Source organism: Hylaeus volcanicus, chromosome 3 (genome assembly GCF_026283585.1).
Source record: "Hylaeus volcanicus isolate JK05 chromosome 3, UHH_iyHylVolc1.0_haploid, whole genome shotgun sequence".
NCBI classification, from domain to species: domain Eukaryota; kingdom Metazoa; phylum Arthropoda; class Insecta; order Hymenoptera; family Colletidae; genus Hylaeus; species Hylaeus volcanicus.
This window is the reverse complement of record NC_071978.1, coordinates 28,582,475-28,604,435: the sequence shown is the minus strand read 5'-3', so window position 1 is coordinate 28,604,435 and position 21,961 is coordinate 28,582,475. Positions and strand designations below refer to the sequence as shown.

At 48.0% G+C, this 21,961-nt stretch overlaps 1 protein-coding gene across 6 annotated transcripts in view; it reads right to left on the bottom strand.

Moving 5' to 3' along the window:
- Positions 1 to 21,961, bottom strand: part of LOC128873776 (protein Fe65 homolog) — a 133,040-nt gene that overhangs the window by 85,576 nt on the left and 25,503 nt on the right. For 4 of the 6 annotated variants that reach the window (XM_054117606.1, XM_054117611.1, XM_054117609.1 and 1 more), the window contains exon 3: positions 17,545 to 17,897. In XM_054117606.1, the coding sequence (XP_053973581.1) occupies positions 17,545 to 17,836 (292 nt within the window). In that variant the 5' untranslated portion in view covers positions 17,837 to 17,897. Of the gene's footprint in view, positions 1 to 1,107; positions 1,640 to 17,544; positions 17,898 to 21,586; positions 21,702 to 21,961 lie in introns of those variants that run through there. The other 2 variants (XM_054117607.1, XM_054117612.1) reach the window with 2 other exon arrangements.

Here is a 21,961-nt window from a genome sequence, read left to right as displayed (position 1 = left end):
CTTGCAACGCGATAAGTTTCCGTGCAAGTTCGATCGTATAACTCTTGCGTTTCGACGTACTGACTAGCCGAATTTACAATTAAAATGGTTTCTCCATTTGTTTTAACAAAATTTCACCTTAACAGGTAAAAATAAGAACAAAGTCGACGATTCAGAGGTGATCTCACGTTCATGCATTTTTAACTGTGCTGGGTTGGGGCACGTAAGCGAGTGTACGACGCGATAGAGATCAAACAGGTCGCGATTTCGTTGGTTTCGCCATTCGTCAGGCGTATCTGGTCCGTCGGTTTCCGTCACGTCGTTCCGATCTCGCGTGATCGAACGTGTGTGCAACGAGTAACGAGGCGTGCCCCCTCTTGGTCACGCGACGAAACGCGCCCGTTTTTCGTGCGTGCGACTGGTCAGGGTCGACACACATGCGGAAATACGTGCCGAGGACCTCGAGGGCCTCCCTCGGAAAAACCCTCGACGGAAAACAACGCCGGAGTGCGTACAAACGAGACCTGTTAGTTCGATGGCGCGCCAGCAATTTTGTTGCAATCACCGAAACGACGAGTCTCGGGTAATCGCAAGCGTTCCCTGTCGTGTTCGTGTTCGTGCCGAAACTAGAATCATTAGAACTAAACTGGCGAAGGTTCTTTGTCTAGGGAACATTCACACGATGCGGACACAGAGATTGTTCATCAATGGGGTCTAGTTAATCGTTCAGGGGTTCTACTCGGCGCTAATCGTACGCGGATACATCAACACGGAAGGAAGGAACGAGAAGCATATTCGATGAGATCTGAACCATCGCGTGACCGTATGAAGCATGAAGCAGAATTGCTTTTGAGAATCGTTACGTTATCCGTTCGAAATTCGTAACTAAACGTTTGTTGTTTTACAAAGACTTGTCTCGACTCTATATAACGGCGAATGAATGAGCTTTTATTATGGTATCGAAAACGTTATCACAATGCAGATTGGTACTCTAATTCTTCCCTTTTCCGAGATTCACGCGAGACCGATTTCGGACAGCGTGCAGCTTATATCGACAAGTACGGCACGAGTGGGAAAAAGCTCACGGAATATGCTTGAGAGGAGGACGATAGGGGACATGTAACTTACGATTCATTCCGTGGAGAACCATCGTGGTCGTTTAACACAACTATAAAAATGTCCTCGATAGCCCCACTGGTTCTCGAAGCGAGACTCGTGCGCGAACGATTCGGTGCTTTCCACCCTCTCGCGAGGTTAGCTCATTTTTCTCGCGAGGTGAAAGACTCTCCGCGAGTAGATAAAGACGGCTACGTGGATTCCCCGGTGCGATCGGACGAAATGGAAACAAAAAAGGCAGAGGCGAGACGAGTTTTCTAACACATCTCCGTGGGACGATAAAGCGACGACAACGAGCGGGTTTCGAGTTCTTTCTCGGCACAGTTACCCGTATTCGCGCCTACGTCGAGCCCGTCCGTCGCATTTTATTCGCGTCCGTGAAAATAGCCCGAAGCGCGAGAAGAAGCTCTTCGTTTATCTTTTCTTTGAAATCGGTCCCGAGATTGGCAAAGTAGGTGTCGAAGGAAAATTACGACGATTTTTAAGGTCAGTAGCGGACAAATGGCACCCCGAGACGTTGGGGCGTCGCGGTCGTCGCAGTGACTGGCGAGACTCGCGGCTACCCCCTCCAGCTCCAACCCCTTCCAACAATTCTCTTTCACCCTCTACCATCCCGCGTTTCCCCCACTACGGGGACTCCCACAACCTCTATATCCACACGTCTATATATATGTATATACACTCACCTCTCGGTCTTTTTCTCGCACGGAATATCATCCCCCACCATCGACTTATTCATCCCCCTCTTTTTCTTTCCAACCCTTCGTTCGTTTTCTTCGTCCTCTTGTGCACCCTTCTTTCTTCCGTCGGTTCTAACCGTCTCTCTCGCTCCGACGTAAAACCGACTTCTTTTTTCCACCAGACTCGATACCTCCATGCTCTCTCTCTTTCTCTCTCTCTCTATCTGTTTCGCCCTCTCCGTTCATCCCTTGGCCTCGCTCGCACCGCCACCCTCTCCTTTAGTCACTCCACAACCCCCCAGACACTGGCCAAGCGAGTGGTCACGTGATCGTTACCTCGGCCAATCATGCGCCGAGTGACGTCACCTACAGGGGCTCTCATGGTTTGAGAACAGAAGAGCGGGCGTAAGGGTGCATTTGCGGACTTCGGGGGATGTTTCGTGGAAGGGATAGATGGTCGTGCGGTCTGTTCGATCTTGGAACGACGTGTGACGCAACGACGGGGACTGTCGATCCTTGCGATCCTCCGGGAAGGATTAAAGTACCGGCGTGCTCTTTGTCGGCGAACAGAGGAGCTCATTTATACTTTGATGTTACTTTATCCGAGCAAACCCTCTTTGTTTCGATATCAAGGATTAATAACCGCTCGGTCAACATTCGCTGATGTAGCGATGGGAACTAGCTTTCTAGCTAGGAGGGTAAGATTACACGTACTACTTTACATCCAACCCTTAGCGAGAAGGATATCCTGCGAGTGCCTCTTGTTTTCTAGTTGAAGAAACAAACATCCACGTTGGCGATCCAAACGCTACGATATCGAAGCGAGAGCTCGCGAGGCGCAAGACACAGTCTCGTCGCCCGTATAAATTGCGACGCAACGCAACGCGCGCCCCAGCCCCATTTCTCTCGGGCCAGGAAAATGGGTTAGCGCCGAAAACTTTCCTGTTTGTATTCCACATTCGAGGGAGGTTTTTCCAGCGTCGCGTTACGAGGTCGTCGCCGTCGAAATGAAATTCCACGGTGCACGAGCCCGAACACGAGGGGTTGAGAGGGTGAGCGCGCTCGCGAAAGCCGGTGGTAAATCAACGCTGTAGGTGTTTTCTTCCGAAAAATTTCCGCGGAAAATCGCCTTAACTGCGAAACGGGCCACGATTCAGCCGTCAGTGCGATCGGTACCGCTGCCAGATGTGGATTTACCGGGAAACTTTTATTCGCCCAAAAAGTTCCCCGTAAATCTCGCGCGTCGTAAAGATTTTCCATTCTCCTTTTTATTTGCGTTTTCCCGGCGACTCGCCTAGGAACACACCGGTAACTCATTCTTCGTCCCTCCCCCGTCCGCGCCATCGCTGCCCCCCTGCACGAAATAATGCGAGTTAATCCGCGCCGTAAACAGTTCATGAATAAACGAGCTACGCGGCCGCGAGCGTTTTCCCGCGGCCACGAAATTGTTTGCTCGCTCGCCGTGAAAACTGCCGATCGTGAAATTCGGTCGATGCCACTCCCACGATCCTGGGTTGGAGTAATCCTTCCGGAAAATATCGAGCCGAAGGGCCGGAATTTTCGTTCCGGCCTACCAGATGGATCCCGACTTTTCCATAAACAGGTCTGCCTTTCGAATTTGACGGAGGAGAAATATAGGAGACGTAACGTGGTCGAAACAAACATGTTAAATAGTTTACATGTTTATTAAAAATACTTGGATGTTGATATATACAGAAATTATGGAATTCGGTCAATAGCGCTGACGGATCCTGAGCCAGAGTGATCCTTCCTGAAAGTATCGAGGCAAAGGGTCGGAAAAAAGAAACATCCGATCGGGTATCTCATCCACGCCGACCCCGGCAGCCTGGGAAATGACATCCAACGATCGATGACTCTATTAACAGGGGATATCGCGTGAATAGAGATCATCGGGATTATTTTAAGGGCATTAGGCGCGATATCGCAAAAACTGTATAATCTGACAATATATTGACGTTCACTGGATACCGTTCGATTTATGGGTCGAGATAGAAACGGTTTGGGAATAGCTGGCGGAAACACGGCAAAACAGACGCTGCGGATTTGAGGATTCTCAAAACACAATCGGGACGAGGAATTGCCGTCGCATTTTACAACGAATTACAGGGACGCGCGTGCCCCGAATTGCGGTTAACTCGTCGCTCGTAAGCAGAAACGTAATTACTGGTTATTAACCGAACGCGGCACGACAATGCACGCCGTAATTTTCGTGTTAATGAAATTGATTCATCGAATCCATAAACTAATTAAATTCACACTCTAAGCGCGTAATCAACGTTTGCGGAAACGGGAGCGCGAATGACGTCGCGAGAGGTCAGCTTTCCTTTTTCTTACCGAGTTAATTTATTTGATTATCATTTGCGTACCACTCGGTCAATGGGTGAGGTTTCTCGAGAAGAAAGTACAGGGACAACTTCGATTCTCGCGGATATGGTAAAAGCGTGCAGCAGCTGGAAAGACGTGCAATTAAAAGCGCGTTTCAGCACTTAATTTAATTTCAAATCCATTTTACAGGCGTTGTTTGCGCCAGGCATTCGGCACTCGTCCGAACGATGGAAACGTATCGGTTTTTCGTCCGTCTGTTCGGATCAACCCTCTGTAATATTCAGCGCAGAGGGTGGTACAAAAAGGGACGCGTCAGTTATGAAATTAATTCTTCTATCCGAAGAGGCCCGTTAATTCTCACCCTAGCCTCGCGGATGATGCCGTCCTTTCAACGGACGCGTGCATCGATAATAAAAATATTCTTCGAGTCCTGAACGAGCAATCCCACTTTCATTGGATTCACCTGTTCTTGAAGTTTTAGTAAAATGTCATCCATTGACGCATGATCAATTATCGGTACCTCTGCCATTCGCATCCCTTTCGTTTTGTGACGTTCAACGACACGGGGTGGTCGTGGTTCCACGCTCTGTTGCCTTTTATTTTTATTTCCCAAGTATCAATTCCGCCCCCGGCGGGCAATACATGGACCGTGTTGCGATTTTCTATGGCGGCCGACGGGGACCGACGTTATAAATTTACGATCCCCGCGGAGTAGTCGACGCTGTCGCGATAAAAAAAAAAGACCTAATCGCGTTTCATCGGTAATAACGTCGATATTTGGTAGCAACAGTGAATCGTAACGCGGGAAAACGTAAATTTCACCCTTCGAACGGTTTAGAAGAGAAATATGGTGTTATGGGGGTTCGTTAAAACGAAGGAATTGCTTTTAATGGTCGTGCAACGCGCCTCCTCGTTATGCGCAGCGATACTTCCTACTCTCCACTCGGTGGTTAACCCTCAATTTGCAGGTCGAGGGCTGAAAGACCTCTTCCGTCAAAGAGACCTGTCTGATTGGTTGTGGCAGCCATTTGCCTAAGACTGCGCAGAGCGTTCCGTGAAAGGGACTCGACACGAACAGTGAATTTATCATACGGACATAGAAGGAGCAAACGGATCCCTTCGTTATAGCTCTATCGATGAATCATGCTCGACGAGGTTACGTTATTTATTTATTTTTCGAATACGACTGGCAATACACGCTGTACGTTTTTAATTGAATGGCGATAAAGAACGAATGAAACTGCGAAAGGACAGGTAAATGGAGTCACTATTCGCCGATAATTTACAGTTGCATAACAAGTTGATCTAGCACAGGGGGATAGATCCTAGCTATTTTCATGGAGATTAAATCGACTCCGATTTACCAGTTACGTAACAAATATTTTCCAGGTGGAGGGTGGAGAGGATCGACGTAACTGCTAGTAAATCAGAGTTCGCCGCGACTATTGTGTTGTTTGTCCCGTTGCAACCAAAACAGCTGCCGTATGGCCTGCACAAATCACCCTGGGAACACTATCCCGTAGCTACCGAACGCACGGCTGTCTGCAGGTGACAGAATCGCGAAAAACCCGCTTCGCGCACCTGTCACTGACGCAACAACCGACAGCGGTATTCGCGAAGCAATTAAGGAACGCCTGCGCGCCACTTAACAGTCGAACGCAAATTCGAAGGTGCATTGACCCTCGCAGGGTTCGAAAAACTGATAAACAACAAATGTTCATCGTTTGTGCATTCCCACGTACGATCGTTCGAACGAAATGTAAACAAGAGTTTCCTCGCAGGTGAACATTGTCTCGGAAGACTGCTCATCGGTATTAAACGATCAACGGTCGCGTAAGACGCGAGCTTCGGATTTTCCTCGGGGCGTCAGAGAATGGAGAAATCACGGGGCGAGTCGGCCATCATATTTTTACGACACGCGTGGCACGTCGTCGTCGACGGCTGAGTCTTGCATACACGGCCACACGGACGGGTTTTATCGTCGTTCTTTTCATCGTTTGCGCAGCCCTCGCATGTAGGTTACGCGGATTAATACTCTCGAGAGAAAGCGCCGGCAACGATAGGGTTGAGCCACCGGGAACGGATGAAAAAGAGAATGCGCGATGGGTGGAGGGAATAGGAAACGAAAAGTAGAAAGAAAAAAAAAGAAAGGAACACTCGTATCTTTCGTACGTCCGATACAGTTTCTCGTGTGTTGATTTTATTTGGACAAGTGTAACTCGACCCCATTCAATTCGCTATTTTAAATCTCGGCCAATTTTTCATAAAAATACCCTACTACACCGTGTGCCGTCACGATTCGATTTATTCCTACCGCAAGGACCACGGGGCACGGAGGTGAACGGTGGCACGGGGAAATTGCGGAACGACAAAAGAGAAAAGAAGCAGAAGAGTTCTAGAGCGAGAGAGGGTGAAACGAAAGGGAGAGGGTAAGGAAAAAAGAAGGGTGCCTCGAGGGTTTGCATATTTTTTTTTTCATCCATTTAACGATCACCCACCGGTCCGTACTCCCTGCAGGCTGCAGGCAGCGTGCAACCGGGGCGCGGAGCGGTGCGCGCGGGGTAGAGAGGGGACAGGTGTGGATTACGAGGATGTGGCACTTTTTAGCGATGAAAAAAAGTATGTCGCATTAATTAAAAGCGACGCCCGACGGTGAACGCAATTACGGGGCCGCGCGCGACGCTCCGGGTTCATTCGGGGGCCTTGCGTTTTCACCGAGCAACCTGTTTTTCGCTTACTTTTCGCCTCTTTTTTCCACCCCTTTTCCTTCGCCCCCGTCGTCGCGAATCTATCCCATTTCTCGGTTGGCGTGCCGCAACTTCGGGAAAATCGTGACACGGTTCTTTGGCTGTATAATTATTCCACGGGTTCCGGCCGAAAGTAATTCATGTTCGACTCGGCTGAAAACGGTGAACTCCGTTCGGGGTTTGGGCGTCGCGGGTTGAGGTGAGCTGCGAAAGCGTAACCCCTTCTATGTTTCCTATTCGGTGCTAAATAGTGACGCACAGTATAATAAGCGATATGGACTGTCGCGAAACTTGTCACAAATTAATTGTGCAGACGATACAAGGAAATTGATGGTACGCAATTCATGTGACCAGTAGGCGTTAGGTAACTTCTCCCACGTGCCACTCTTGCCAATCATCGATCCATGACGAAGCGAAACGAGGGAATCTGAGATTCTTTGTTCGAACCCCGAAAGAAGGTCAACGTAACCACAATTTGGACTCGGTTCTAACCCGGTCAATCGACCACCTCCGCCGTGGACCTCGAACCGGACCTTCGCGAGGCTCCTCGGTGTCTGTCCGTGTGCATACGCTGGCAACGTCTCGAGGATTCCATCAGAAAAAGGAACAAGACGAGACTGGACGCGAGGGTGAAGAACGCGCGGAGGGGTGGTCACCCTCTAACTGCGGGGGATGTGCTGCCGTGCCTTCTGGCAATTTCCGTTCTCGAATTGAAATGTTATTACGTTAGCGACACGTTCCGGTTAAGCCCCATTCTCTCACTTATGCCCCTTCCCCTCTAATCCCCGTCTTTGTCACTCTTTTATTTTCAGTTTCCTGTTGTCCTCTCGCAAATGCGATTTGAAGGCAGTGCTCAACGAAATGGACGAAAGAATGGTACGAGCAGGGGTGGAATCAAGGGACGAGAAGCGCGCAACGGCTACGAAGGTCTTCTCTGGTGGATCCAATTCGCCCGTAAAGGGAAAGAAACGAGAAAAACCAACGAAACGACGAATCGCTAATCCTGTCGGGCTCGGCCGTGTCGGGATGCTCCTTTTATCTACCCCTCGTCACACCGCCGTGTATCGCGGTTTTCGAAAATCGAATTAAATCCGTTCGACCGTCGTCTTTAACGCCTGTTAGCCCATTGCGGAACCGGTAACGACTCTAGAGGTAGTCCGAGTTACAAGCTTTCCGCTAAATAATTTAAATTCTAATCTCTATTAAACCAGTAACGTATGAAAAGGTGTCTCTTATTCGTAACTCGGAATCTTCATCTAGATAAGAATGTTGCTATCTCTGGTATCGGGTTAACTCTAGGGACGTTGCAGCATACATCTGAGAGGTTCGCGGGACTCCATTTCGTGTTTCTGCGGAGCGACAGGCCGATACGGTGGAATGCGACCTGGATATCCTCAGCGTGCATCGGTATTTCCGGCGCCCGAAGTCGCCCGATAAAACGTTAAGGGGTAGATTTGTGCCGGCAGAGAATGAGGTAACCAGAATGCAAGCTCACTGCTTGGAAATCGCTGATTCGAATGTCGTCGACGTACACTTCCGTCTACGTGAACGGCTTTAACAGCGGAACCGCGTTGCTTTGGAAACGAACGGAACGGCAAAAATTTATGAGAAAGCAGAGTGAGGCGTGGAGGTAACCGACCCGAAAGAGTTCTTTCGGCGACGACGTTATCGAGAGTCTTGTCGCCAGGGAGGCTGATGCTTGTCGCGTATCGAACACCTACATTTCGCATCTTCAATTTCTTTGTTATTACCGAATAGAAGGTTCTAGCGGTGATGTCGTCGAACGTCATACTTTCGTAATGGTCGTCGTAATGTCGTTCTCCAGCATCCCTGAAAATCGTTCTAGGCTTTAACCGTTCTTATTTACGAGTAACGCGATCGTAAATTACATAATACGTTCGTTCCACCCTCTCGCGTTTTGCGTTAATCATCCCTCTCGTCTCCGTTCTTTTAGCTGGTTGTCGCGGCGAATGGGCTCTTATTCGCGGCGGTACAAGATCAATCTGCATACAACGAGACGCATTAAAGACCGTGCAGAGGCATTCTTGCGCATAGGCTAGGAATGAACAACGACTCGTTCCATTAACAAAATTCCAGAATATCAGCAATTTTTTCGTTTTGATAGGTGGTGTCTCTCGAGATCGTTCTTCAAGTGTCAAGGATTGCGTGCCCTTTGTACCCCAACATTGGCACGGCCGTGGTTGCATTGTAACGTCGCGCTAGGCTTTTTATTCGATGCGTTAAGAAGAAAGTGGCGGAGAAAGGGGTTGGCCACGGGGCAGATCGAAAGGAAAGAGATTCTCCACCGAGTGGAGGCAGAGTGTCTCGAAAACAGAAACATTCCGGTGGTACAATGCCGACAGCGACGTCCACCCTCCCAGAGGGATACGAGGAGTACAGATGGAGTAGCATTTCTCGCTCTTATTCCTCGCTTACTCCATTTACTCGTTTCGAGATCGAGGGGATCAGAGGAAGACAAAGAAACCGAGAAATAAAGGAGCCAGTCCATTTTGGACACCGAAACTTCTGTGAACCGTGAAAGGAGATAAAGGCGACGGATGACGAAGTCCTCCGCGAGAATGGCGGAGGAAAAAAAAAAGAAAAATGAGAGCAGGACGAGGAGAGCGAGAACTGGGAGGGGGAAAGGCTGACCAGAGCTCGTGACTTTTATTGCAGGCGAGCGTGTTAATCCCGAGCACCCATAAATTCATTCGGCAGAAATTGCTTCTTAACCGAGGCGCCATCCCCTCGAGACCCGACAACCTGTCGAAGACTTAACTCACGTACGTGATCTAAGTCCTTCCGCGAAAGAACTCCAGGAACGCGGATACCTCTGGTTTCGCCCGACAAATACCGCCAACTTCGCGATCTACGAAGCGCAGATTCCCGAAGGAATTGGGTCATTCGGATGCAGACAGGAACAAACGAACAAAATTTAATTTCAGTAATTCGCTGTTCGATCGAACCAAGGAGCGAACAGTGCATTATCATAATTCAGAAATATAGGTGCAAAGTAATCTCGATTTACGTGGCTCCCAGTTCGAAAAGATTCCTCATCCTAAGAACTAGTAAATTCTACAAACTTCGCGTCGAATTACCGCGAAGCTAAGAACGCAAATATCCATCGATCACGCGACCGACAAATATTTAATTACGGGAGAAGGTTAGTTCGTTTGCGGCGCGAACGTAAATGACGAGCGCAGCGGAAGAGGCTACAGCCTGAGTGGGATGGAAAGGGGTTGAAAAAAGGGTGAAGAGAAACGGAGGCTTTCAATCTCCAGATCCTCCCATTATCCGCGCGGCCATTTCGATTCTTCGAGGTTTCTCCCAGCCCCGGCTAACAGTTAGTACACCGGTCCGAATTACACCGGAGGTAATTTCTTTCAGAGGCATTAATTAGCTTCTGTTTTCCAGCGCCATCAATTTGCGATGCGCGCCGCAATTCAACCTCCACGCAAGCTGGTGGCTCCAATTCTCCTCGCGATCGATAGTTGGCGAAATTTAAAGATTCTCCGTGTCGAGAATTTCCTTTTGAATATTTCAGGGAAATTAAAACGATGGTGGAAATATCTCGCCGAGAGGAGAAGAGAAGCGACATATGACCCCTAGGATGTCTCGCGATTCTCGTACCGTGATCGTTTGCTATTCTTGTCAATAGATGGGATAAGGTTCATCAAGGCGTTCATAGAATACCGTACCTATCTTTAGTCTTCTTGACATTTCTACGGGTATTTTGAACTCACACGAGTAATTACGTTATAGGTCAATGCAGTTTGAGCAAATGCGGTTATCGATTCGACTGATATTATTTATATCAGAGTTTGAATCGGTATTTGAAAAAGATTGACTAAATACCGGTACGTCACAATAACATCAACGGTATTCGGTCTCTGAATTTTAAATCACACGTCCGGTATTCATATATCGAAGCCATTTGGTCCATAGAATTCTGAATCCCTAAGCAGCTCGATGAGGCAGCGGCGCGAGGTTAACGTCTTCGTCGTTTGGTCCCTAACGAACCTCCCGTGGATCGTCGCGCGAAAAACGTTAATTAGGGCTGGTTTCCATCGGAGAAAAAAACCGATACCGAAACGAAATTAGAACGGTACCGAGGCGCAGGACGAAGCGACGCGACGCACGACAACGGAGAGGCAGACGAAACTAATGAATGGCTCCGCGGGCCTCTTCACACTTTGAGAATCTGGCTTCGAGGGACTCCGGCAGCTTGGCTCTTTCCGGATCTCTCGTCAGGGTCGTTTGATATTCACGTACCGTGAGTTTTGAGGGAAACCTTATACGCCACTTCGATCCCCAGACAGGACTTTTGCGCCGCGTTCCCAAAGCCCTGCGGCGAAACTGGCACGGAACGAGTCGTCTTTTCGCCCGTTGTACATACGTCTATGTACGCCCTCGCACACATTCACGAGGTGCAATTTGCATGCTCGTCCTCGTTTTAAAGCCTACCGGTGATTTCCGGCGCCATAGTTTCTATACCCCGCCTATGAAAAGTCGACCCGAATCCGTCCTAGCTCTAGCCATTTTCCATTGGCGTCCCATTGGTAATGATTTTCGTGGAATTAATAGGATACAGGCGACGGAATGAATCGCTTTCGATACGTAACCACTTGCTACGCTCTACTTTACACGAATAAACGTTATCCGATCGATCCTACGAGTGGACAGGAATTTCAAAGGGAACGCGACTCGGTGGGATTTTCATTGAAAACATACGTGCACGCTTTCGAGTTCAGAGGACATTTCGATGATTAAAATAAAGAAAATCCCATCGCTCGCGTTGTATTTCTTTCGACGAAGGAAAGTCCGCGATCGAGAGAAAAATGACAGAGAAGAGCGCAAAAGTTTGTCGAAACAATCGACCCAGAAATATCGATGCGACGTTGCGCGGTCGAGGAAGACGACGCTCTACTTGGAGCCGTTGACGCGACGCAGAGGGAAAAGGGCAAGAATTAGCCGCGAAACGAGCAATGCCGGAAGCACGTGTACCGGAGACCTCCGCAGGAAGCGGGGTCTTTCCTTTGAATGCGCTTAATTGCGAGAACAGTTTCGTTTCCAGTAGGGACCAGACGGTCTGACGAGGAGCGCGGAAATGATTAACGACAAAAGGGCGCCTCCTCCGTCGGATCTCTGCGAGCGAAACGAGACGACCTAAACGAGAAAGAAGAAATAAATCTCGAACGTGAACAAAATGAACGGAACCGTGCAATTACTCCGCGGCTTTGGAACTATCGACGGATTCCAGCCACGACCGTGAGAAACATTTTCATTACTGGCCGTTCGCTATTTTAATCCCCGACACCGCGCTTCCACGGATGATGGAACCGTGTCGCCGTTATCCTAGATCGAGGACGAAGTGGAACATCCGACACATGGGAGTTTGTATTTCATCTTTTTAATAAAAGATTAGGGCTGCTTAGAACGACCAATTTGGACTGTATACACAAAACTAAATCGAGTGGTTTACGCGCTATCTCGTTTCGAAGGATCGAACGATCGGTATACGAGGGAATTTATCGTTCGTTTATTTGGCAAACATCGCCTTCGTCATCTGCAATCTAGCTCGGATCGATGGACCTTATAAAAATGTGATGTGAAGCACACAATGAAATGTGAGCACTTCGGTCGGTAGCCAAACCTGTCAGCATTCATCCGAGTCGCGAAACGAGACGAGCTTTCGATACGAGCGCGTGTATGGGTGTTCCGAAATATCGACGATTATAGAATTTAATAAATCAATTCGATGCCTTAATCCTATAACGATCCAAGTAAAATTCACCGAGGAAAGCGTGCACGCGAATAATAAGGAAGATAACCTCGTTGCGGACTCGCGAACGATGAAGAAATTGAAGTTAAAAGTTCCGACGAGCCAGCGGGACAAATATCCCCTTTAATTAAGCGAATACGCTCGCGACACGATCGAGGAAAATTCGATAACGAAGGACTCTCTTCTTGCCCCGGTCGGGGCACCGGAGGAAATTAAGCAACGGATGATTTATTCGGTCGGTCAAATGAAACAGCGCCGGGGCGGGAGGAGCTTATTCGTTCATTTGGCAAATATCGAGCCCGTAATCTTGGACCCCGGCCCGTAATAGCGTGTGCCGTCGCAACGGCTGACAGACAGAAAAAGGAGAGAAGGAGCGAGAAAGAGGGTATCAAACGCGGACTAACCAGGGGTTGGGTGGTTGGTCTGACGCAGCAAACAGAAAATAATACCGCGGCCATTGTTCCCGTTTCGTTTTTCTGTCTCGCTTCATCCGCACGCCGCTATCATCGGGCCTCTCCTACAGGAACCCTCCTCCATTGTCGAGTTTCGCTAGGTCCCTTTACCTCTCTCATCATTTTCCCCTTCATCTTCTTCCTTTCTCTTCTGCATTCTCCCGTCAGTCTCACGCTCCGAGTCTCTTCTTCGTGTCTCTGCTCACCCTCGCCCAGCGAATGGCACACGTATTCCCATATTTCAGTCGGCCCCGAACAGCTACGGAGAACGGAATCCGCGACAGATTGGAGCATTTATTCGTCTCAAAAAAGAACCGACGAGCCCTCGGTCTCTAACACTTTCTTTCTTCCTTCCATTCCTAATAAGAATATGTTATCCTCTATCCATTATTTGCGTCCTACATTATCAACTTCCTATCATCAAAAAGTACTCTCGTACACGTTCAAGTGTACAAGGACGCGATGGCCAGTTTTTCATTTCACGCGAATCGCGTCACGGGCGGTAAATCAATTTTATTAACTCCTGTCGCGGGGAATATGTCGCATCTTCGATTTTTCCGCCGCATCGGTAGAAGCGCGCCTCGTATTTCGTTCCCGCTTTGATCCGTCTCGCGTGGTAATACGTGTAACCCCGTTCACGGGCTCACTTTCAATCCACGTCAAAGACTATGACTCCGCATCGTTTTACAATCTCGCTTTTCCCCCGTTCGGGTCGCGCCAAACCACTCGCGATTGTTTAACCGGTCGAAGGATATGTTTATAAATCAACGATCGCGACCCTTTCTCTTTTTCCTCTCATTACCTTTTTCCCCTCTGCGTCCGACATTCTCGCGTGTGCACACCGTCATTTCACCACCGAATCATAACGGGGAAACGAAACAGTTGGATGCATCGAAACGTTTGTTCGATCGATGGAAAGAGAACAATCTGTCACTCAGACGCATCCCCCTGAAGTATGTACATTACTCTGTCGAACGAATTAATTCACCGGGTAACTTTCAATGGCGTATCGAAAACGTTGACTCGATCTGGTTGCTGTTTCTTTATCCGAATTCCACGTTCGCTGCGCGTTTTATTAGGTGAATCGACAAAAAATTTTGTTTTATTTTATTTTGCCCCGTAACGCTGGCGCAGGGGAACGTATTCAAGCTGCAGATTCCAACCTGTGACCGATAAGGGTAACAAAGCGAGTCGTGATTCAATCTCCTGCGCGTTTCGTTGGAAGTTGCTGGATTGGATCGTTTAATTGAAAAATTCTTCGTAAACAGTCTACTCTCAACGAGATTTTCGTTACTGTCGATTACCTGTGACGTTATCGGCTCCGCTCTCGAGTAACACCGAGAAGCACGGAAACAGCAGGCGCGATTATTGGGTCGCGAGCCCCGAGTCGAGTGAGAAATCATTTACTTCCGTCTTGTCGGCTGTTTTGGTCGATTCGCTGCGAACGAGAAACGTTTTCGACTCCAGAATCCGAGTCATTCATCCCAGTTTGATATGATTGAGTAAAATAATTGCTATACTTAATGTAATTTATCGTTCAATTTTCCCAAACACAAAAGAGCCTGCCTTCGCAGCGTTAAATTGCCCTGAAAGCGGCGGGGCAATGCGATTAAAATTGTTGTCGCGCTTTGGTCCCCCATTAGCGAGAAACAGTCGTTCCTCGACTTTCTACTTAAATCTCGTTAGCGGAAGTCGGGTGACGCCGATCTCCGAGCACGACGCAACGACTGGCGGAATCGTTCCTTTTGTGCTCTCTTGTTCCCAGTTCGACAATTTCGTCCTGGCGAAGGTAATATCGCGAGAGGGCTCGGAATGAGAATTACTTTTAGCCGAGGCATCGGGGCTACGGGTTTCTCGCCCCTTTGCGCCAGAGGTCGGCTTAAGAGGAGGCCAAGCAATGACCGATAAAAGTAGCTCGGCTGCACTACGAGTTCGATTCAATTTCGCCAACTTTCAGTCGCGACGCGCCAAGTGCTGTCATCAAACTCGTATCCACTTTGCAGCTCGGCCTGCGAAAATCCACTTTCTGGTCTTTGAGCCTCTGTCGCTGCTCGTTACTTTATTCCGTCGAACGAGACGGATGGACAGCTGAGGATGAAAGGTTTGCGGGAACGCTCGTCGATGTTGCTACCTCGCGTGATATTTATCAATATTTCATATTTATATTTACTTTGCAGGCGATTCAATTTGACCAAGCACATCAGCTTTTATAAGGAACGAACGAACCAGTGTCGATTTTGTCGGACGACACGATAAAACTGTCTCCCCTGAAATTGTTCTTTCTTTTCCCAACGTGAGAAAAATTGCCGTAATCGCTGGCCATTACAGCGATGGCGCGACGATAAGGGTAAATTATCTTCGGATTAAAAGTGTCCTGCGCACCGGAGACCGGTGTCCGACAATTTCTAAGGGATCTCGAAGGATTCAGGGCGATACTCCATTTTTCTCGGTGCCCGCCACGGAATAGGATCGAGTCGCCAAGTGATTTATCACGATTCCGGGAAGTTCGAAGCAGAAGGAAATCCAAAGGCGCTGGATATAGCCACTGGGGTTGCTCGGACCTCCAAGAAGGATAACCGGAAGGAAGTGACTTGTCTTGGCAAAGCTTAAGGCTGGGTTCTGGTTTGGATGAAAAATCGACTTTTTTAATAATTGTATTTTCCGAGAGCCGTACATCTAAAAATTATGTCACCTATATTTTTGCAAGGCTACCGCTACTTGCTACAAAATCACACGACGATTTGTTGCCAAAATAAACCTACCTAAACAAACCGGAACACAGCCTCGATGCTCCCCAGAGACTCCAACTAGAATGGTATCGATTCACAACCAACGTACAAGTACGAGCATGATTTCTGCTTCGAAGATTGAAAAAATTTGGTTTCAGTCGGACTTGTTGCTGCGGTGAGAAAAGCCAGATTGCAGGCGCGAACGATATCTGGGCGCTGCAAACCGTATGACTGAGCGCGAATGACAAGTGGTTGGAACACAGCGGACGAAATCGAGTGAACGTTTATAGCGGGGCGTCGGTTGCGTGAAAAGAGTGATGAAGCGTGAATGGATTTTAAAAATGCACGTTGATTTTTAGGTGCACTGAAACGCGTGCAGTGCGGTGAAGGATCGGGAGAATCGAGGTCAGGGAAGCATGGAGTGCCCCGAACGAAAAAGTATTTAGAGGAAACAGAGTTGTAGTTTGAGATTACCGTACTCTAGTTCAGCTTTTGTACCTACGCGTGTACATAAATTTTTCAGGCGAGTCGTGTAATTTACTCGTTGCCAGGAAAGTAATTATTAACACATGGATACAATTCTCTGGCTTGATTTTGTAATATTAAGCTGTTTTATGATAAAGAAATAGTGATTTTGCCGAGAACGAGTAGAAAACGACTTTAGAAATTTTTCAAATTTTTCACTTTTTCAACATGTTTGAGTTGCGAATTGAGTATACAACGTGACACATCAGGGGGGCACAGGACACCCGCAGCGAATCCCTGATTCGGGAAACAGATCGAGGGAATTAAAAGTCGCGGGCCGACGACAGACGTAATGAAGCGGAAGCCCTGGCAAGAATCACGGTCTGCCTGGTGCGGAAGCTTCCTGTTAATATAGGACACCCTTAAATTCCCGTCGTCGGACGGAAAGAGAGAACCCGGCGCGGCACGTTCGCGTAACGACCCGTTGGGGTCTAAATCTTGATAAACAGCTGCAAAGATTGTTAACGTTCTCCCATTATTTAGTGGACGGGCCGAATTCTCGCGAGCCCGGAAAGAACCGGAGGAAAGGAAAGAATTAGAGGGAAAGACGTCGAAAGAATGAAAGAGTTTGGATGTCGGCCAGACTCTTGGGGACTTGAATAGTCGATCGCCAGAAAGGAGGGTCGTTTAGGGCTACGCTGAGAGCATCGCGAACGTTTTGTCGCGGGAATGATGGAAACGAATGTCTCGAGACTCTCTCCTGGAAATGGAGCTCGCGCCGTACCAGCTTCGGTTTATTAAATCGAATGGACGACGAACGCGCATTTCATAGGACGTTTCTTCGTGGAAAAATTTCTTTCTTCTTGGCGAAGACTAAATACGCGACTTCGACAACGGAACTCGTCGAGCGAACAGGCCTTGTTCGGCCGTCTGCGCGTCGTGCCAAGCGACTGCATGAAAAACGAAGAATATCGCGGATTTCCAGCCATCGAGGCGGACTTATATACTCGTAGACGTAATCCTGATCCTTGAACCACTCGCGTCTGCCAACGCGGAACGCGGCTGCTTTCGCGATGCCGTCATGACGCCTATGACGCGAAACGCGGCGATGACTCGATGGATAAAGGAATGTTCGTTTGGTAGCGAGGGCGTCGAAGCAGAAATTTGTTGGTTACATTATCGGGTTTCGGTGATTACGAAGCATAGAATCCTGTATCTCTGCAGGGATAAAGAGAAAGTAGTACTCACCGAGGAAGACGCTCTCTTCGATGTCGTCGGCTTGCAGGTCGAGGTCAAGTTCGACCGCTCCGTTGGTGGGAGCCAGATGGCTCCTCTTCGCGAGGTCCATCAGCTCGCTTCGAAGGTCCAGGTGGCCCGTGGCCAGAAGCTCGGCCAACAGGGTCAGGTAAGACGAGGTGAGGGAACTGGGGCTGGTAGCGCGTAGACAGCCGGGCAACCAGAATCCTAAGAGACTGTAGGGAACCACCGGTACCGCTCCGGTACTGACGAACCCACCGTTCAGGAGTTCGCCGCACAACATAGGTGCAGCGATGACCTCAGCTCCTCCCTCGTGACCTTGGTAACGCCTCGGTGGCGGCTACCTGCGTCAACAAATCCAAGGGACGTGGGATTAATCGAAGCTGCAGGATTACACCCCTCGACGGAGTCGAATTAGGAGGAGGCGATAATCGTTTTAAATCGTCGAAGAGATCAACGTTCCGACGACGAGAGTTCCCTCTCAGTTTCGAGTCTCCTTTAAACGCGACCCTTCCTCGCCTCGCGAAACACGCGTTGGGATCAAAGGGAAGCAAAATTCTTATTTAGATCCCGTAGTTCATAGAGTATCGATTATCACTTTTCACTCGAGTTATAGCGACCAGTGCTAAAAATGGCTTGCATGAATAAGTCCAAAAAACCTTGAATACGGATAAAAGCCTAACTTCAATAGGACGACGCATTATATCCCAGACTTATACCTTGGACCAGACGTTTATAAAGCTTCCGATGCAACGTCTGCTACGGTAGACACGGTTTTAAGGGAAGCTGTAAATCAGACCGAGACAAAGAGCTCGCAGAGACGATATACCGTTTACAAAGAGAAATATTCGGTACGTGCGCCGCGTTGGATCGCTTTCCCCGGTAGTATGTAACGTAAGGTCGTTACTCTTTCGGAATCCGGGCCGCGAAACCGAATAATATGCTGTAACGAAAGGCGCCATGCGCGGTTGAGAGCAAAACTTCGAGACCATCTGCATAACAAAAGAGTTGGCATAACACTGGACACGGCGGAGCCAGAACAATAAGATTCACGGCTCACACGCTTCTGCACAATTATCGCGAAATGCGCGCGAATTAATGTCACGGGTGCGTATACGTTTACACTCACACTCGCCGATGATACACGAACGAGCTTCGAGTGACATAATTCGGAGGCGGTGTTGTTCGCGCGATACCGAAAATATTGGATTTCAATCGTTTTTCATCCATTTTTCATATGCCAATTAAAACACGCCAAAAATTATACAGTGATTAGCGAACTTGTGCGAAATAATACCAATGAAACAACGGCGTGCCATCCAATCATCATACATCATAACGAAAGCATTTTCCTTTTTTCACACAAAAAATTGCATTGGATTTCATCACCGATCATAATTACTGCACCACCCAATAGACGATTCACTCGTTGGCACACTCGCAGAAGTCGATCGCGCCCGGATGCGCGGAGTTGTATACGTCCCTATCGTCGATTTTCTCAGGAAATATTTGACACTTCGCGACACGTGTCCCGATCGTAAAGTTTTCGTCGAGGAGGCACGCGAAATTGAACCCACCCGTCATCTTTTCGCGTACACGACGACCTAGTTCGATACCACGGCTGGTGGAAAACTTCGTAGAATCACTTTCGCTCGAAAATTTACGGATATTCTAGCGTGAACAAGCAGAGATCCTCGATCGCGAGAGCCGGGGCAATGCGACAGCGAACCGGCGTAAACGGACCGCGACGAAGAGAAAACCAGAACCAACCCAATGAGAGCGAGGACATTCTCCTGTAGCCGACCACTCGTCGTCGTCTGGCTGGAGTGACGTCACTGGTGATTCGCGTGGGCGTGGATACGCCGGATGATCTCACGTTCGCCGTGCTACACCAAGAATTCGCTGCAACCTACTGCGAGCTATCGCCCGATCGACCCGTGCCTTCGATCGTAAATAGAATCGTACCGAACGTAAATCTCTCCAGCTTAGAAAATATAAACGCGAAATCGCTCGTAGGAATAGAGTTTCGGATAGACTGCTAGGTCAAGATTGAAATATTAAGTGTTTCATAAATCGTGGGCACGAGTTCGATGATGAATTCAGTACAGAAAAATAAGAAGAAAGTTTGCGCGAGCCAGTGCTCCAAAAACTGTGTCACGAGAGGCTTGTTATACAAGGGGGTGAAAATAAATGCCTCTCGTAGCGAGACCTTGCACTTTATAAACCGATTTTTGGGAGTTACGATACATATAGTGAGCTCTTGGATGCGCTAAATTAATTTGTTAACGAAGATGTGAGAGGCGTCGCATGGAGACATGACGCCTGCCACTGTCACGGCCCTGAGAACATACACATACGTAGGCGCGCAACCCATTTCTTTCATAGATCAGAAGAGTGGGCTGTAATAGATCAGATACGAGAAACGCCCAGGGAAATGATCTCCCGTTAATTCGATCGTCTATGCACGGACTATCTGCGACATACATATTTCATGGGTATTCCGATTACACCGCGAGAAATCACTGTGGAGCTCGAGTTCCAGAAATTCCTGATCGGAATTTCGAGCGCGTACAGAGCGCATTGGCGTAACACCGCGACGGTCTACCAACATTACCATTTTCACCGCGTCTTTTTTTCACAAATAACGCATAAATGGTTGTTTGCGATCGCTTTCGATTTTTTACCTGTTGCAACATGCCATTTTACCTCCTCGAACGTACCTTAGAAGATTCAATTTTCTTTGAGGCAAACTCTGCAAATTTTCTTGACTCGAGCAGTCATTTTTTGGTAAAATGACTACAATAAATAGTAAAAATAATATAAATCATGTTTTGTTTGAAAAAAAAAAACCCAGGGAATCTACGCCGCTGCAAGACGAGTACCAGCTGGAGGGGCGACGTTTTATTATGTACTATTTTCGTGAAAAAGCACACCGAGAACAGCACGCGCGTGAATGGAATATACCATCGAGATGGCGTTGCGAAATCTTGGATACGGAAACTACCGGGTCCATGAATTCATTTTGAAAATCGTTACAGAATGTAACCGACGTTATTCCAGTCGAGGTAACGCACGGGACGATATATTCTACGCGATAAATTCGTTTAATGATGCCGTTACTGAGAATTAACGAACTGCAGCGTATGTATGATACATTCAATAATGGATGCTCTTGTTTGTTACGCCCCTATAATTTTAAATTTTGTTGCGACGGATTTGACTCGTATGTTTTTTGTTTTTAACTGTCAGAAATTATCGCGATATATTTTCCGATAATTTCAGTATTGAAATAAAAGACGTCCAGGAATGAGTTAGAATAAAAAAGAAAAAATATACATGTCGGATTGAGTAACCTCCTCATTCTCAAAGTTGGTTAAAAATATAACGGACACGAACGACTATTTCTTCGTACTCTCGCTCGGATTTGCGAAACACAAATTTAAGTTTCACCTTTGGCGTAATAAACCTACCCGTTCGACGATATCCGTAAAATAAACGCTGACGTGCATAGCATTTCGTCGGCAACGGCCAAAGCCATCATTAATATTAAATAATATTCCGATTCTGGTCGGTTAACAAATTTCAAATTGGTCACCGCGAATACGGTTGAGGCAAATATTAACAATACATTTTCCCTGTCGATACAGCGCAATATTTACACGACCTGAAAGGGAGAACGTTATAACAGCGCATTGCCGCGCGGGAATAAACAGTTTCCTCGTCTTTCAAACAGAAATACGATACCGTGCGCGAGTATAATGAGAACGAACGCTTTTCAATATTTCGTGTTTGATGAAACGCGTCGAGTGCAACATATAGCGACGCTCGAAAATATCAGGGAAAAAAGGTGAGTTTTCAAAATTGTTAAAAATATATAAAATAGAGATACCGATATTTTGTACGCGTCGGATACTTTTAAACAGACCTGTACACAGTTCAAGAAGCAAAGCAATCGCGGGCCGCGATCGAGGCGTGCAGAATTGATAAGCGCGGCAACGGGTTAAGTCGAATCGATAGCGGAGTTAAAACTTACGCAGTCGAAATTACGGTGTTCAGGTTCGAATTCCTTTCTGGGTGATTGCACGCGATTCGGACAACGTTCATGATCATCGAATTACAACCGTTACCGATACGAATGAATCATGAACCGACTAGGAATACTGCGATACCGGCACTGAGAAGTTTGCTGATAACACTGGGGAACAGGAGGGGTTGAAGGAAGCCATCGACCAGGAGCGGCAGACGAACGGGCGCCGTGTCCACCCCCCACCCCGACCCACGCCATCCTCCTTTTATTCAGCGGCTTATCCAAAACTGGAACAACCCCTTGCTCAGCTCGCGAGCACGAACGTGCGAGTACTGGCCACGAGATATTCCTTCCATCTTGGCGGCCATTCATAAAACAACC